Below are 15,188 nucleotides of genomic sequence, written 5' to 3'. Positions count from 1 at the left end.
CCAGTTCATAAAATTAACAATCTAAAATGGGTGAACCTAGTGAAATTTCAGAATGTGTGAAACAGACATCAACAGAGTAAAGGTGACGATCATCAGATCTACTTTTCAAGAGTATGTGGAACATTAATCAAGATGGATTAAATACTGGACCATAAAACAATTCTCAATAAATATAAAAGGATTTAAATCATAGACAGTTTGTACTCTGAGCAAAATAGGACTAAATTAAGTCAATAACAAAAATATATTCAGAAAAACCTTAATATTTGGCAATTGAGCAAATAACTTTTAAATAAAAATGGTTATAGGAATAATTCTCAGATTTATATTTAAATTTTTTAATTGTGTTAAAATTTTAACTTTAAGTACATAATTCAGTAGCATTAAGTACATTCCCAGTTTTGTACAACCAGCATCTTCATTTCTATCATAAACAGAAATAAAATACCCATTAAACAATAACTCAGCATTGCTTCCTCTCCCCAGTCTCTGGGAAACACTAATCTTCATTCTATTTTCTCAAATTTGCCTATTCTAGGCCGGGCGCAGTGGCTCACGCTTGTAATCCCAGCACTTTGGGAGGCCGAGGCGGGCGAATCACGAGGTCAGGAGATCGAGACCACGGTGAAACAACGTCTCTACTAAAAATACAAAAAATTAGCCGGGCGTGGTGGCGGGCGCCTGTAGTCCCAGCTACTCGGAGAGGCTGAGGCAGGAGAATGGCGTGAACCCGGGAGGCGGAGCTTGCAGTGAGCCGAGATTGCGCCATTGCACTCCAGCCTGGGCTACAGAGGGAGACTCCGTCTCAAAAAAAAAAAAAAAACAAATTTGCCTATTCTAGATATTTCATATCAGTGGAATCATACAACATCTGTCCTTTCGTGTCTGGCTTACTTCACTCAGCATCATGTTTCCAAGTTTCACCCATGTTGCGTGTATCAGAACTTCATCCTCTTTAATGGCTGAATAATATTCTATTATTTATGTATCATATTTTGTGTATCCATTCATTCGTTGATGGACACGGGTTGTCTCTGCCTTTTGGCTATAACGAATAATGCTGCAATTAACTTGGGTGTAAAAATATCTGTTCCAGACCCTGCTGTCAATTTTTGTGTGTATGAATAATACCTAGGAGTGGAATTTCAAGTTCTCTGTGTGATTCTGTGAGGAACCACCAAATTGTTTTCCACAGCAAGTGCATCATTTTCTATTCCTAGCAGCCAGTTCTTGAGGGCTCCAATTTCTCCATCTCCTTAGCAACATTTATTTTCTGTGTCGTTGTTATGAAAGCCTTACTAGTGGATGCAAAGTGGCATATCATTTTGGTTTTGTCTTGCATTTTATTAATGAATAACGGTGTTTAGCATCTTTTCTTGTCCTTCTTAGACATTTGTATATCTTCTCTGGAGAAATGTCTATTCAAGTCCTTTGCCTATTTTTTTAATTGGGATGTTGAAATTCTGTTGTTGAGTTGTGGGATATTAAGCTTTTATCAGATACACACTTTGATTTTATCAGATACATATTTTCTCACATACTGTGGGTTGTCTTTTCACTCCCTTGATAGTATCCTTTGATGCATAAAGGTTTTTTATTTTGATTAAATCTAATTTACGTGTATTTTCTTTTGTTATCTGTGCTTTTCTGTCATATTTCAAAATACACTTAAAACTCAAAGGTCATAAAGGTTTACCTTGTGTTTTCTTCTAAGAGTTACATATTTTTAGTCCCTACATTTAAGTCTTTTATTGATTTAGAATTAATTTTTGTATATACTGCAAGGTAGGGGTCTAACTTCTCTCTTGTGCACTGATATCCAGCTGTTGAAGAGACTGTTCTTTCCTCCTTGACTAGATTTGGCCACCTTGTTGAACAGTCATTGACCATATATGTGAGGACTAATTTGTAGGATCTCAAATCTATTCTATCTATTGGTCTAAAAGTCTATTGGTCTTATGCCAGTACCACACTCTCTTGATTACTGTAGATTTGTAGTAGGTTGTGAAACTGAAAAATGTGAGTTTTCCAATATTCTTTTTCAAGACTGTTTTGTCTGTCAGATCCTTTGAATTTTTGTATGAATTTTAGAATGAGTTTCTTTGTTTCTGCAAAAATGCCTTTGGGATTTTGATGGTATTGCATTGAATCTGTAGATTACTTTAGATGGTATTGTCATCTTAACAATATTGTTTTACAACCCGTGAACACAGAATATCTTTCCAGTTATTTCCACTCTCTTTAGTTTTTTTCAGCAAAGTTTTGTGTCTACCACCATGGTTAGATTTATGCCTGAATAACTTATTCTTTGATGCTATTATAAATGGAATCTTTAAAATGTTTTCTTAGTTCTTTACAACTATATAGAAATATAGCTCATTTGCATATGTTTGTTTTGCATCCTGCCTCTTTTATTAGTTATAATCAATTTTGTGTTTTGTTTGGAGCTTTATACACATAAGATCATGTGTAGATATAATTTTACTTCTATTTTTTATTTCTAATTTAGATGCCTTTTATTTCTTTGTCTTGCCTAATTGCTCTGGCTAGAACTGCCAATGCTATGTTGAATACAAGTGGCAAATGCACCGTCCTTGTCTTGTTCTAGATGTTAGGAAAACAGCTTTCAGTGTTTCATCATTGATCATTATATTAACTGTTGGTTTTTTATACATCCCATTGTCAGGTTGCAGAAGTTCCCTTCTATGCCTAGTTTATTGAGTATTTTTATTATAGAAGGGTGTTGTATTTCATCAATGTTTTTTCTGGATCAATTGAAATGATCATGTGCTTATTCATTTTACTGTTACAGTATATTACGCTGATTGATTTTTTATATGTTGAGCCACCCTTGCATTTTGGGGATAAATCTCACAGGATGATAGTTTACAATCCTTTGATTATACAGTATTGCTTCTAGTATTTTGCTAGTATTGCTAGTATTTTGCTGAGGTTTTGGCTTATATATTCATAAGGGATATTGTGCTGTAGTTCTCTTTTTTGCGCTCTCCTTGGCTTTGGTATAAGGATAATGCTGTTATCAAAAAATGAATTAGTAAGTATTCCTTCTTCATATTTTTTGTCAGAAGAGTTTGAGAAGAAATGGTATTAATTCTTCTTTAAATGTTAGGTTGACTCACCAGTTAATGCAACTATTTGATCATACATATTTCTTTGTTAATCACTTTTGATTACTAATTCAATCTCTTAGGTTATAGGTCTATTCAGATTTTCTCTTTCTTCTTGAGCCACTTTGGTAGTTTGTGTCTTTCTAGCAATTCATCCATTTCATCCAGGGCACCTAATTTGTTGTTAGACAGTTGTTCAAAGTATACTCCTGTATCCTTTTGTATTTCTGTAAAGTTGGTAGTAGTGGCTCTGCTTTCATTTATTATTTTAATAATTAGTCTTCCATCTTTTGCTCAGTCAATACAGTGAAAAGCTTGATCTTTCAAAGAATCTATGTTTATTTATTCTACTGCTCTCCAACCTTCTATTTTATTGATTTATGCTCTAATTATGCTCTTTATTATTTCTTTCCTTCTGCTAGCTTTGGATTTCGTCTTTTTTTGTTTTCTTCCACTGCCTTTAGGTATAGAGTGAGGATATTGATTTGAGATTTTTTTCTTAAATGTAGTTGTTTATATCCATACATTTTCCTTTGAACTCTACTTTCACTGCATTCAATAAGTTTTGGTATGTTTTGTTTTTATTTTAATTTGTCTCAAGATATTTTATAATTTTGCTTGTGATTTATTTTTTCACTCACTGGTAGTTTAAGGCTGTATTGTTTAATTTCCACATTTTGGTGAATTTTCCAGTTTTCACTTATTTATCTGTTGTTTCTTCCATTGTGGTTGTAAATTATATTTTGTATGACTTCAAAATTTAAAAATGATTAGGACATATTTTGTGGACAAAGATATGGCCTATCCTAGAGAAAGTTCCATATACACTTGAAAAGAATGTATATTCTGCTGTTGTCGGATGGACTGTTCTGTATATGTATATTACCTCTCAATGGCTTATACTGTTGTTTAAGTCTTGTATTTCTCATGAAGCTTCTATCTGGTTTTTCTATTCATTAATTAAAATGAGGTATTGAAGTGTCCAACTGTTACTATAGAACTGTGGGTTTATCCTTTCAATCTTGTTAATTATTTCAGCTTTACTGAGGTGTAATAGAGAAATAAAAATTGTACATGTGATGCGTTTATATGCACATTCTGAAATGATTACCAAAATGAAGTCAATTAACATGTTAATTTCCTCACAGAATAGTTACCTTCTTGTGTGCATGCGTGGGATAAGAAAACTTAACTCTATCCCCTGTGACTGCAGAGTGGCCATTCCAGCTGCTCCAGGCTCCAGCAAAGGAAGACCGGGTCAGGTGGCACCACCACGGGGGCTCTCAGGCCTGGCGCGCACGCATTCCAGAGGCCAACCAGACCATGCTCCGCCGCCTGGGCGCCCAAGCTGCAGTCGCCCTCTGTGTGCAGGCAGCAGCTACCTGGCAACCCCCGAGCCCGCTCGCGCTCCCAGCATCGCAGAACCAGGGCCAAGTGTCCCAGTGGCTGCGGCCAAGCCAGGCATTCTGCACGGCGGCGGCTGCACAGGAGCGAGAACTGAGAACCTGCCGCTCAAACCCACACGGGGTGACTGCCGAGTGCCCATGCCGGAGGCCCCGATCTCCCTCAGATGGAGGAGTGGGCGGGAGGCACGGCCTGGGGGCCCTCAGGCTGGGCGCGCTGGAGATCCCGAGGCCGACCAGGCCATGAACCTACAGCCCACCTGGGCACCCAAGCTGCAGCCGCCTTCTGTGTGCAGGCAGCAGCCTCCAGGCAACTCCCGAGCCCGCCCGCACTCCCCACATCTCACAACCAGGGCCAGATGTCCCTGTGGCTGCGGCCAAGCCAGGCGGTCTGCCCTGCAGCAGCTGCACAGGGGCGGGAACCGGCCCTCAGCCCCATCCCCGGTGGCTACAGAGGGCCCCTAGCTAGAGGTCTCGAGCTCTGGCAGAGGAGGAGCCGGGCGGGGGCAGGGTCTGGCGGGCTCTCAGGCCAGGGGCACTCGCGATCCAGAGGCCGCCCAGGCGGTGCTCCACCACCTGGGCGCTCAGCTACAGGCGCCGGGCAACTCCCAAGCTGGTTGGCGCGCCCTGCTTCGCAGAACCGGGGCTAGATGTCGCCGCGGCTGCGGCCAAGCCAGGCGGTCTGCCCGGCGGCGGCTGCACCGGGGCAGGAAGCGACCCTCAGCCCCATCCCCGGTGGCTGCGGACGGCCCCTGGAGCGGCCCTGATCTCTCTTCGGAGGAGGAGAGGGGCGGGAGTCACGGCCAGGCCGGCCCTCAGGCGGGAAGTAATGGGCGCCTGCGGTTCCGGGACGTCCCGCGGGAGCCCAGCAGAACCCGCAAGACAGGGGCGCCTGCACCCGAGCTGCAGCCGCCCTCTGCTGGCCAGGCGTGCTCGAGAGCGGCTTCCGGAGTCCGGGCTGGCGCTGAGCTGCAGGTGCGCGCGTAACCGCTTTGTTGGTCTCACGCGGTCGGAGACGTCAGAGCGCCCAGCTGCCGGCGCGCGAGTAACGGCTTAGTTGAGCTCACTCGGTCTGAGAGGTCGGAGGCTGCGCGTGTCGCTGCTGAAGGCTGTGGTGGACCGGGCCGGATCGCGAATTGTGACTACATCGCGGGGTTGGGGGGTGGATCTTGGATTTAGGGGTGGATCGCGGGGTGGGGAGGGGGATCGCGGATTTGGAGCTGGGTGGGAGTGGAAAATCCAGGAGGAGCCAGGGCGGCTCAGGAGTGGGTGGTGGGCTCTGAGAAGTCGCCACCATGAGGAAGCTCTTCAGTTTCGGGAGACGCCTGGGCCAGGCGCTCCTGAGCTCCATGAACCAAGAGTACACGGGTCCTGGGTACCACATCGGGGACTGGGAACTGCGGAAGATCCACAGGGCGGCCATCAGGGGCGACGCCGCGGAGGTGGAGCGCTGCCTGACTCGCAGGTTCCAGGACTTGGACGCCGGCGACAGAAAGGACAGGTAGCGGGGGTTCAGCCCGCGGTGGGAGGGCGCCCCCAGGCCCGGTTTCCCCGCAGTCCCTGAGGCGGGGGCCGTGGAGGTCGCCGGGACCCTAGAGCCGCGGGGCCAAATGGAGCCTCAACTGCCTTCCATCCCTGGCGATTTCCCGCCTGTAGCGCTTGGTGGATAATTTGAGTGATTTAACTCACAAAGTTAAGTATATCCACGTTTAAAACATGGAGCCATATACACGATAGAGAGGTGCCTAATGAGAACTCATTCCCATGTCAAAAATACCATGAGCCATTTTCAGTAGGCGAAGAGTTCTCAGATTAAACCCTGTGTCGGTTTTACCTCCGAATCCACTTAGGTAGATAGGTTCTTTACTGGGGCTTCTTAGAGGGACACTTGGAAGTGGGAGGTGGGTTCGTTGGATGAGAAGACTCAGTTTTCTCAGAATGTGAGCTGTTAATATGTTTATCAGTTTTACATAAACCGAATGAAAATATCAAGGTTTTATCATTTTTGCATGACACTTGCTGTCTATCTTACCATTGTGATGACATTAAAAAATTTTTATAATAGAGTGAAAAAAGACTTGCTCCTCTAGATATCAAAATGTGCTATTAATTCCCACAATTAATTATTTACTAACAGCTAAAAACACATATAAATAAATGGAACAGAATAGGAAATCAAAAACACTGAAATATATGTAAGATATATACACAGGGATTGATAATGGTAACATTTCAGATGAGTAGGAAAGGATGAGCTATTAATAAAATGCCTGCTATGTGAAGAAAACTAATGAAATTTTATGTCACAAAAATGAGTTCCTGATGGAATTCAGACTGAAATTTTTACATATGCAAAATGAGAAAAGTACCAGAAGAAAACACAAAGACTTATTTATACAGGTACATTTTACTTTAACAGAGGCCTTCCTAAGAATGACCTCACAAGCAGGCATTCTCAAGGGTGATTTAGCAAACTAAAATTAAAATCCCCTGTGTATCAGAAAAAAATTAACAAAAGATAACACACTTGAAAAATATTTACTATATATATTTTTACTAATATATAAAAAATATGTATTCAGATGAAAAGTGTATCTTCATCCTACAGGGAATTTATTCTTTATTATATATAACATATATTACTGATTATATGTATGACAAATTGTACATATTACTAATATAATGTTATATATATCAGTTATATATATATATATACAGATAAAAAGCACATATTTATTTTACAGGGAATTCTTTCCAATCAAATCCACAAGAAAAGAACTCTAAAAGTGAGCAAAGTACTTTTTGCAGATCCACAAGTTACTTATGTACATAGGAAAAATTCCTTAGTGTTTCTCATAAGAGAATTTAAGTTAAAAGAGGAATGAGACTGTTTTGTATCCACAGTGTTTGTGAGAATAAAGAACAGTGGCACTTACACTGCTGCTTGAAGTTTAAGTTGCTGATGACTTTTCAAGTGGATAATTTGGAGATAATTACCACATTTTAAAAATGTATATGCCCTTTACCCATCAATTCCATTGTATTAAAATACCTTCAAAAAATAGAGATACATGCACTTTTTTTCCCAGCATTTATGTTAACAAGAACCCATAGAATGGATATGTGGCCACTGAAGGTGGCAACAGGTAGAGAAGTATGTTGATGTGTGAAGATGCATTTTGTTACAGCCAGTGAGGAAAAACAAATCATTTGCTTGCACATACACACAAACATACTATGGTCTTGTGTTAGGCAAAACTATGTACAAAATAGGATAAAATTTGTAACTTCTGAGCATTTGTATTTTAAAGTTTTTTGTTCCTTTTTCTTACCTTTGATTTCTGAAGTGAGCATTTAAAAAATTTCTGGTAAAAATTTATCATTAATGGAATAAATTTTGGGAAGAGAGAAATGTGAATCTTGTACAGATAAAAATAATTTCTCACTATTTTTTATCATTATTATTGTGAGGGTTGTTATTTTGTTTGAACTTTTAGCTTCTTCAGAAGTAAAAAGGGAATCTTTTTATCTGCTTGCAGATTTTATGTATATACTTCATTATGTATATATGTTTTTCTTATGTATAGATTCATTACATATAGGCAACAATGATAGATTAATCATTTCATTATAGTTGTAGTCTTATAAAAATAACAAATAGCAAATATTATTACTATCACAAAAATATTGGTTTATAGAAGTTGTATTTAAAAATATTGAGCTCCCCAACTGTATTCTATCAATCCATTGATTCATCAAACATAACCTGAATATGTTATGTAGCAGACATTTTACACTATCTCCTAGGACCCTTCCATACTTAAAAACTTTATGTTTACCTGTTCTGCCTCAGCAAGATGAGCGATTTAAAATGGGAATAGTAGGACTTAATCTTATTGAAGCTTTTCCTCCCACCTTTCAAGCAAAAGCATTTCTGAAGGTAGAAAACAATAAAAGATAACCTTTAACTGCCCTTTTGAAAACTTATCAGTCTTAAATCCTAATATTAATCGGCCGGGCGCGGTGGCTCACGCTTGTAATCCCAGCACTTTGGGAGGCCGAGGCGGGCGGATCACGAGGTCAGGAGATCGAGACCATGGTGAAACCCCGTCTCTACTAAAAATACAAAAAAAAAAAAAAATTAGCCAGGCGTGGTGGCGGGCGCCTGTAGTCCCAGCTACTCGGAGAGGCTGAGGCAGGAGAATGGCGTGAACCCAGGAGGCGGAGCTTGCAGTGAGCCGAGATTGCGCCACTGCACTCCAGCCTGGGCGACAGAGCGAGACTCCGTCTCAAAACTGCAATCCAGCAAAAGTTCCTAATATTAATCATTGGAAAGTCTGATTTGCACATATTCTGTAAATCTAACTGTTGACTAAAATGAACCATACCTGTTCATCTCAATCAAGAGTTTCCTTTAGCTTCACGGGTTTTTTTGTTGTTGTTGTTTTGTTTTGTTTTGTTTTGTTTTGTTTTGTTTCTGAGACAGCATCTTACTCTGTCACCTAGGCTGGAGTGCAGTGGTGTGATCTCAGCTCACTGCAACCTCTGCTGCCAAGGTTCAAGCGATTATCCTGCCTCAGCCTCCTGAGTAGCTGGGATTACAAGTGCCTGCCACCACGCCCAGCTAATTTTTGTAGTTTTAGTAGAGACGGGGTTTCACCATGTTGGCCAGGCTGGTCTTGAACTCCTGACCTAGAGATCCACCCACCTCGGCCTCCCAAAGTGCTGGGATTACAGGCATGAGCCACTGCACCCGGCCAGCTTCACATTTTTAAAAATCAAAGTAAGAAGTAATTTGTTTAAAAAATATGTTGTTATTTCAGTGCTCTTTCCCCATGGTACTTTTAGGAATTAAAATGTATTTAAGTGTCAATTAGATGGCTAGAACTGCCCTAGACCTGCTGTGTGTACAGTATTCTACTTAATGTAAGGCCTCATGGATTGTGTGATACCCTACTATTTTCTATATTAATAAGATGATTTTTTAAATGTTACCAATTATAGTTATAAAAAATTATGAATTATAAATACCATTCCAATATCAGATATGCTAAAATTGACCTAATCTTTAAATCATCCTGCAAAATAGCAATAATTATATCACTTTACTTAATTAAAATGTTTTTGTTAAGTAGTAGTAATAGTAATAATTATAACATCTGGCTGGGTGCATGGCTCACACCTGTTATTCCAGAACTTTGGAAAGCTGAGGTGGGAAGTTCCCACGATGCTAGGAGTTTGAGACCAGCCTGGGCAACAAAGTGACATTCCGACTCTACAAAAAAATTTTAAAAATTAGCTGATCATGCTGGTGCACTCCTGTGGTCCCAGCTACTCAGGAGGCTGGGCAGGAGGATTGCTTGAGCCTACGAGTTCCAGGCTGCAGTGAGGCATAAATACACCATTGCACTCCAGCCTGGGCAACAGAGCAAGACTGTGTCTCAACAAACAAAAATCTAACAATTATTGAGTTGTTGCTTGTTCTGGAAATGGTTCTAAATGCTTTACATAGAGTGTCATTTAAGCATCACAGTGGTGTCCTGTGAGCTAGCTGCTGTTGTCATCTTTATTAATGAGGAAATTCAGGCACAGAAAGGCTAAGCAATAGCTGGTATGTGACCGAGTTCAAAGTGGAACTCAAACCCTAGTTGAACTGAATCCAAACACCAAGCTCATTCTATCCAAATAGGCTGCTGTTTCATTAAGGTAGGGAGAAGTAAGAGCTAATAAATATTGTACTTTCTTCAAAAGAAAATTATTTGTTTTGAAGGCAGAGGAATAACACGCCATTCAATGTTTACAATTACATGAACCATTGTAGGTTTTGAGATACTGCACTACATTTCCTGAAAACTCCTCTTGCTCTCCTAGGACTGCTCTACATTTGGCCTGTGTCTTTGGCCGTGTAGAAGTGGTCACTCTCTTGCTGGGCAAAAGATGCCAGATTGACGTCTGTGACAGACTAAGAAGGACGCCTTTAATGAAGGTATATAGTAGCCAACTCTTTCAGCATGAAATGCATTTGATTTAAATACATAGAATTAAAATGAATTTGTCTCATTTAAATATAGCTAGTTGGTGGAACCTGTGGGATATGTATTTTGAATTATTAGAATTTATAGTCTAATTTTTTATCTAACACTAATAGGCTGTCCACTGCCAGGAAGAGGCTTGTGCCATTATTCTCCTGGAACATGGTGCCAATCCAAACATTAAGGATATCTACGGCAACACTGCTCTCCATTATGCTGTGTACAATCAGGGGACTTCACTGGCAGAAAAACTGCTTTCCCACCATGCAAATATTGAAGCACTAAATGAGGTACAGATCAATCAACTTTCTTTTCAAAATGTTTGTTTTAACATTGACATAGGTAAGAGTCAATTTTTCATATTTGGAACTCGAGTTTTCCTGAATGAAAGTGTTTTGAAATAACTTAATTGTCTAAAATTTTACTTTAAATATTGATACTTTTAAAGAAGCATTAGAGGGCACAGCTATTTTAGTGCACTTATGGGAAGTATTTGTGAATTTGTTAAGGTAAAACTTCTTCTTTTCAAGTATTTTTTTCCTACCCCATGTGTATTTTTTTTCTAATTAGTGTAAAAACATCACAGGAAAAAAATTGCCCTGGAAATAGGCTTTATCTTAAAACTCAAAACTAAAGCAACTTACAATAAATGGAAGTCTTGCTGCTGCTGCTGATGGTTTTCTAAAAAAATGGATGTATCTTTCATGGGCAAGGTTTAAGAGGGAAAAATAGGAAGGGAAAAGGAGAGCAATCAAAAACATGCAGGTCACTTGGAAATTAGGTAATGAGGGAAAATGCCAAGAAGAGGTTTTGTTTTTTAGTTTGTTGTTTTTCCAGTTTATGTATTGAGACAAAGCGCTCTTCAGCTTTGGGGTAATCATTTTTGGTTTGGTAAAAAGAGTGACTGAAACTTGCCTAAAGATTAATTTTTAGAGGACTCTGAGGAAACCAGATTGGCAGTGAATAGGTGGTAATGAAGTGAGAAACACTTCAGCAAAGGGTGGAACAAGTTAGTAACTGACTTATTACCCATCTTGGCAAAAACAGCCACTTAGCTAAGAGTCGAAACTCTCATTTCAAATCTAGAATATCTTGGTGGGAAGGTGGGAAATAAGCAGCTTATAAATAGCAAAATCAACTGGGATTTTGAGTTTGCTTGTCCCTGTTATACCCACACCCAGGAAAATGAACTGGAGTTTTAATACATAACTCTATCTCATACTCTTCTCTCTGGCCACATCCCAAGCTAATAAAGGATATTGGCCGTGTGGGTGAGAGATGAAACTGAAGTGATTGTCTGCTGCAGTAATTCTTAGCTAGAATTGTGCATTACAGTGACCTGGGGAAATTTTGTTAAAAGTCTACAAGTGTAGGCTTTCCCCTGAGGATTTTGATGTAATAGATCTAATATATTCTGAACATGTATGGTTAAAAATATTTTCTTGAAGCCATGCACAATGGCATGTTCCTGTAGTCCAGCTACTCAGGAGGCTGAGGTGGGAGGATTGCTTGAGCCTAGGAGTTTGAGTCCAGCCTGAGGCGGGCAGATCACGAGGTCAGGAGATGGAGACCATCCTGGCTAACACGGTGAAACCCCGTCTCTACTAAAAATACATAGTAAGACTCTTGTCTCTTACAACAACAAGAGCAAAAAAAAAAAAAAACCTCAGTGTTCGAATACACTCCTGATTAAGAAGCACAGAATAGATAAGTGCAGTATATAAATTCCCGTATCTCAAAGACATAAGAAATCTCTAAAAGAGTTGGCATTTGATAGGTGCTACTTTCTTCAAAGTTCTCTTTTCCAATAACATTAACCTGACTTATCTGTCTTTCTCTACCTTTGTGACTGGGAAGTGAAAGGAAATATCATTGGCAATATCTCTCAGCTTACAGAATAACACCTTTTGCTTCCCACCATGAATCATTCACTGCCATTCAGAAAGTCTTTAGCAATTTACTTGTGGGTAATCTTTCAATAAGTAGAGACTGACCCTTTCACAATTTCATGTTCCTTTGTCACCATTCAAGCGATTATGTGTCAACAAGTGTTCATTAGAAGTGAGATTTTCTCAATTAGATCAGTAGCAAATCTTGAACCTTTTTTTTTCAGTTGCAGTTGTATTAGGGACTATCTCAGTAAGTCTATTAAGTTTATAGAGCTTTGGCATTATCAGGATGTCAGTTTTAAACACTGAAATCCTTGAAGTCAGTGAGAATACAATAGGAATTCTTTTGATAGTTTAGTTTCAGCATTCCTATGAACTAATTATCTATTTGGTTAACAATCTGGGAAAATTATATACACATAGATTGCAAATGAATAAATGTTGGGAAAATTCTTGAGGTGGGTATTATGAGTGTTAACAGCAATTTTTATTATGTATATATCAGGGCCTGAGTTTTTTTATTAAACATATGATACTAGAGAAAGAAAAAGTTCTACATGCAAATACTTAGTTTATACACAATCATTTAGCAACACATTCATAGCAAATATAAAAACACAAGGGCTATAGTCTAAATGTGGCATATAGATTTGTTCTTTGCCTCTTTGAATTGAGTCAACATGTAAACTTTAGTGGACTCATGCAGAAATCTGGACCTCAGGCTTAAGAATCAAATCTGGTGTCCCCTGAACTGCATCACTGCTTGGTCTGCTGCGCAGAGGTTGCCCTGTGTAGGAGGCACATATTCTCCAGTTTGCTACTGTGTCACCTGAGTACTTCACTTACTTAGGTAACCTCCTTCATCCTTATAAGTATTTGAGTTTACAACTCCTTTTTTGTAGTATGTTTTCATAAAGACTTCAAGGTTTTCAAGACAGCATATATTGGTTCATAATACATAGTCTATAGTTTATATAAGTCCCTCAATTATAGAGTTGAATTTTAGAATTCAGAAGTTTTTTTAACTCTTTTTTTATATCTATACCACAAATAGTCATCTGCTCATAAGAATGCCTAGAAGCCTTTTTAGTTTATTCCTGCTGAGAAGTGGATAGATTATGAATATTGCAGACATTCTATCTTTCTTCTCAGCAATGTCCCTTAAAAATGCAAGTGATGGCTGGGTGCTATGGCTCATGCCTGTAATCCCAGCACTTTGGGAGGCTGAGGCGGACAGATCACGAGGTCAGGAAATGGTGACCATCCTGGCTAACACGGTGAAACCCCGTCTCTACTAAAAATACAAAAAATTAGCCGGGTGTGGTGGCAGGCACCGGCAGTTCCAGCTACTTGGGAGGCTGAGGCAGGAGAATGGTGTGAACTCAGGAGGTGGAACTTGCAGTGAGTGGAGATCATGCCACTGCACTCCAGCCTGGGTGACAGTGTGAGACCCCATTTCGAAAAAAAAAAAAAAGAAAAGAAAAAAAAAATGCAAGTGACTTACTGGCTTTTATTATGCTACAAATAAGCCCTATACATCAGTATTAGAACTTTTTTTGATAAGCCATTGTATTTTTATTTCTGATTTATATTTTGCCTAAAGTAAAAAAAAAAGTTAAATAGCAATTTAAATGGAAATCAATACAAATGGATTTAAAAAGTAAAGTTGCATTAGCATCCCAGGATTATCATTATAATTGAGAATAGAATTTCTTACTGAGCTTTGCTTTTTAATATTTATTTTCAAAAATTTTTAACCGGTCTCTCTTACACAGAACATACTGAGCTTTCTAATAGTTAAGATAAAAATCTATCCTCTTGTATTAGGAAAAATCCCATGGACTATTTAATAATAAGGAAAATAAGTGCATTTGAAGCCAATCTCTCTTAATTCAGAGCTCATTTCCTTAGTGGCCCCTTTGGATCAGGAGTGCCTGACATTGGCATCCTGACACCATTGATAGAAGTAAATCAAGCAAGTTTGTGCCACCCAGAGGAAACCTCCACTTGTATTGGGAAGATCTGGCAACTGTATCCCTGAAATTCTATTTCCTAAAATGTTGATGTTTGCCACAAAAAGTATTGTCAAATTGAGATTAGGCAAAGTTCAAGGGATTTCTAGATTGTTGGCCCTGTCATATAGTTTTGTAATACTTCTCAAATGCAGATGATCATGGAATCTTTTTGTTGGGGTACAGTTCTCTGGTGAAACAAATATTCTTTGAAATATAGTTTAAGAAACACTGCTCTAGAGATAATATTTTAGATCATCAATTTATTTTAAAAACTTAAAGCATTCACTACTATGTCTTAGGTTTTAGGGTTATAGAGAAAAAAGATACAGTCCTTACCCTCAATAAGCTCTTGGTTTCAGTGGGAAACAATGAAATAATTACAATTACTGTGCTAAATGCTGAGACAGAAGCAAGGATTTTTGGGACTGGTAAATAAAAGGAGTTTTGGAGATGACCGAAGTTAACGTGGGGAGGCAGAGGAGGGGTGTTCGCAAGGCAGTGTGTGGGAAAGCACAGAGGAGTGAAAAGGACGGGACTGCTTTGCATTTACTTTCTCTCTATATTGCATGTTTAAGTTCATAGCATCTTATAGAAGATTTTTAGTTCAGTTCTGAAATACATAATTTTGTGAATCATAGATTGTTTTTGCTTTCTTACAGGAGGGAAACACTCCACTTTTGTTTGCTATAAATTCTGGGAGACAGCATATGGTGGAATTTTT

At 39.3% G+C, this 15,188-nt stretch overlaps 1 protein-coding gene and 1 pseudogene across 1 annotated transcript in view; both read left to right on the top strand.

Moving 5' to 3' along the window:
• Positions 1–4,774: 4,774 nt before the first annotated feature.
• Positions 4,775–5,518, top strand: LOC116475390 (uncharacterized; annotated as a pseudogene).
• Positions 5,519–5,763: 245 nt separating this feature from the next.
• The window catches only part of LOC116475388 (ankyrin repeat domain-containing protein 18B), a 33,730-nt gene continuing 24,305 nt past the window's right edge, over positions 5,764–15,188 (top strand). Inside the window, 4 exon segments of the mRNA XM_058445906.1 lie at positions 5,764–6,032; positions 10,403–10,517; positions 10,680–10,853; positions 15,127–15,186. Of these exon segments, the coding sequence (XP_058301889.1) occupies positions 5,827–6,032; positions 10,403–10,517; positions 10,680–10,853; positions 15,127–15,186 (555 nt within the window). The 5' untranslated portion in view covers positions 5,764–5,826.

The sequence above is a fragment of the Hylobates moloch genome, unplaced genomic scaffold (assembly GCF_009828535.3).
Source record: "Hylobates moloch isolate HMO894 unplaced genomic scaffold, HMol_V3 SCAFFOLD_10, whole genome shotgun sequence".
NCBI classification, from domain to species: Eukaryota; Metazoa; Chordata; class Mammalia; order Primates; family Hylobatidae; genus Hylobates; species Hylobates moloch.
Note: the sequence above shows the minus strand (reverse complement) of the source record. Positions and strands in the feature narration are given on the sequence as shown.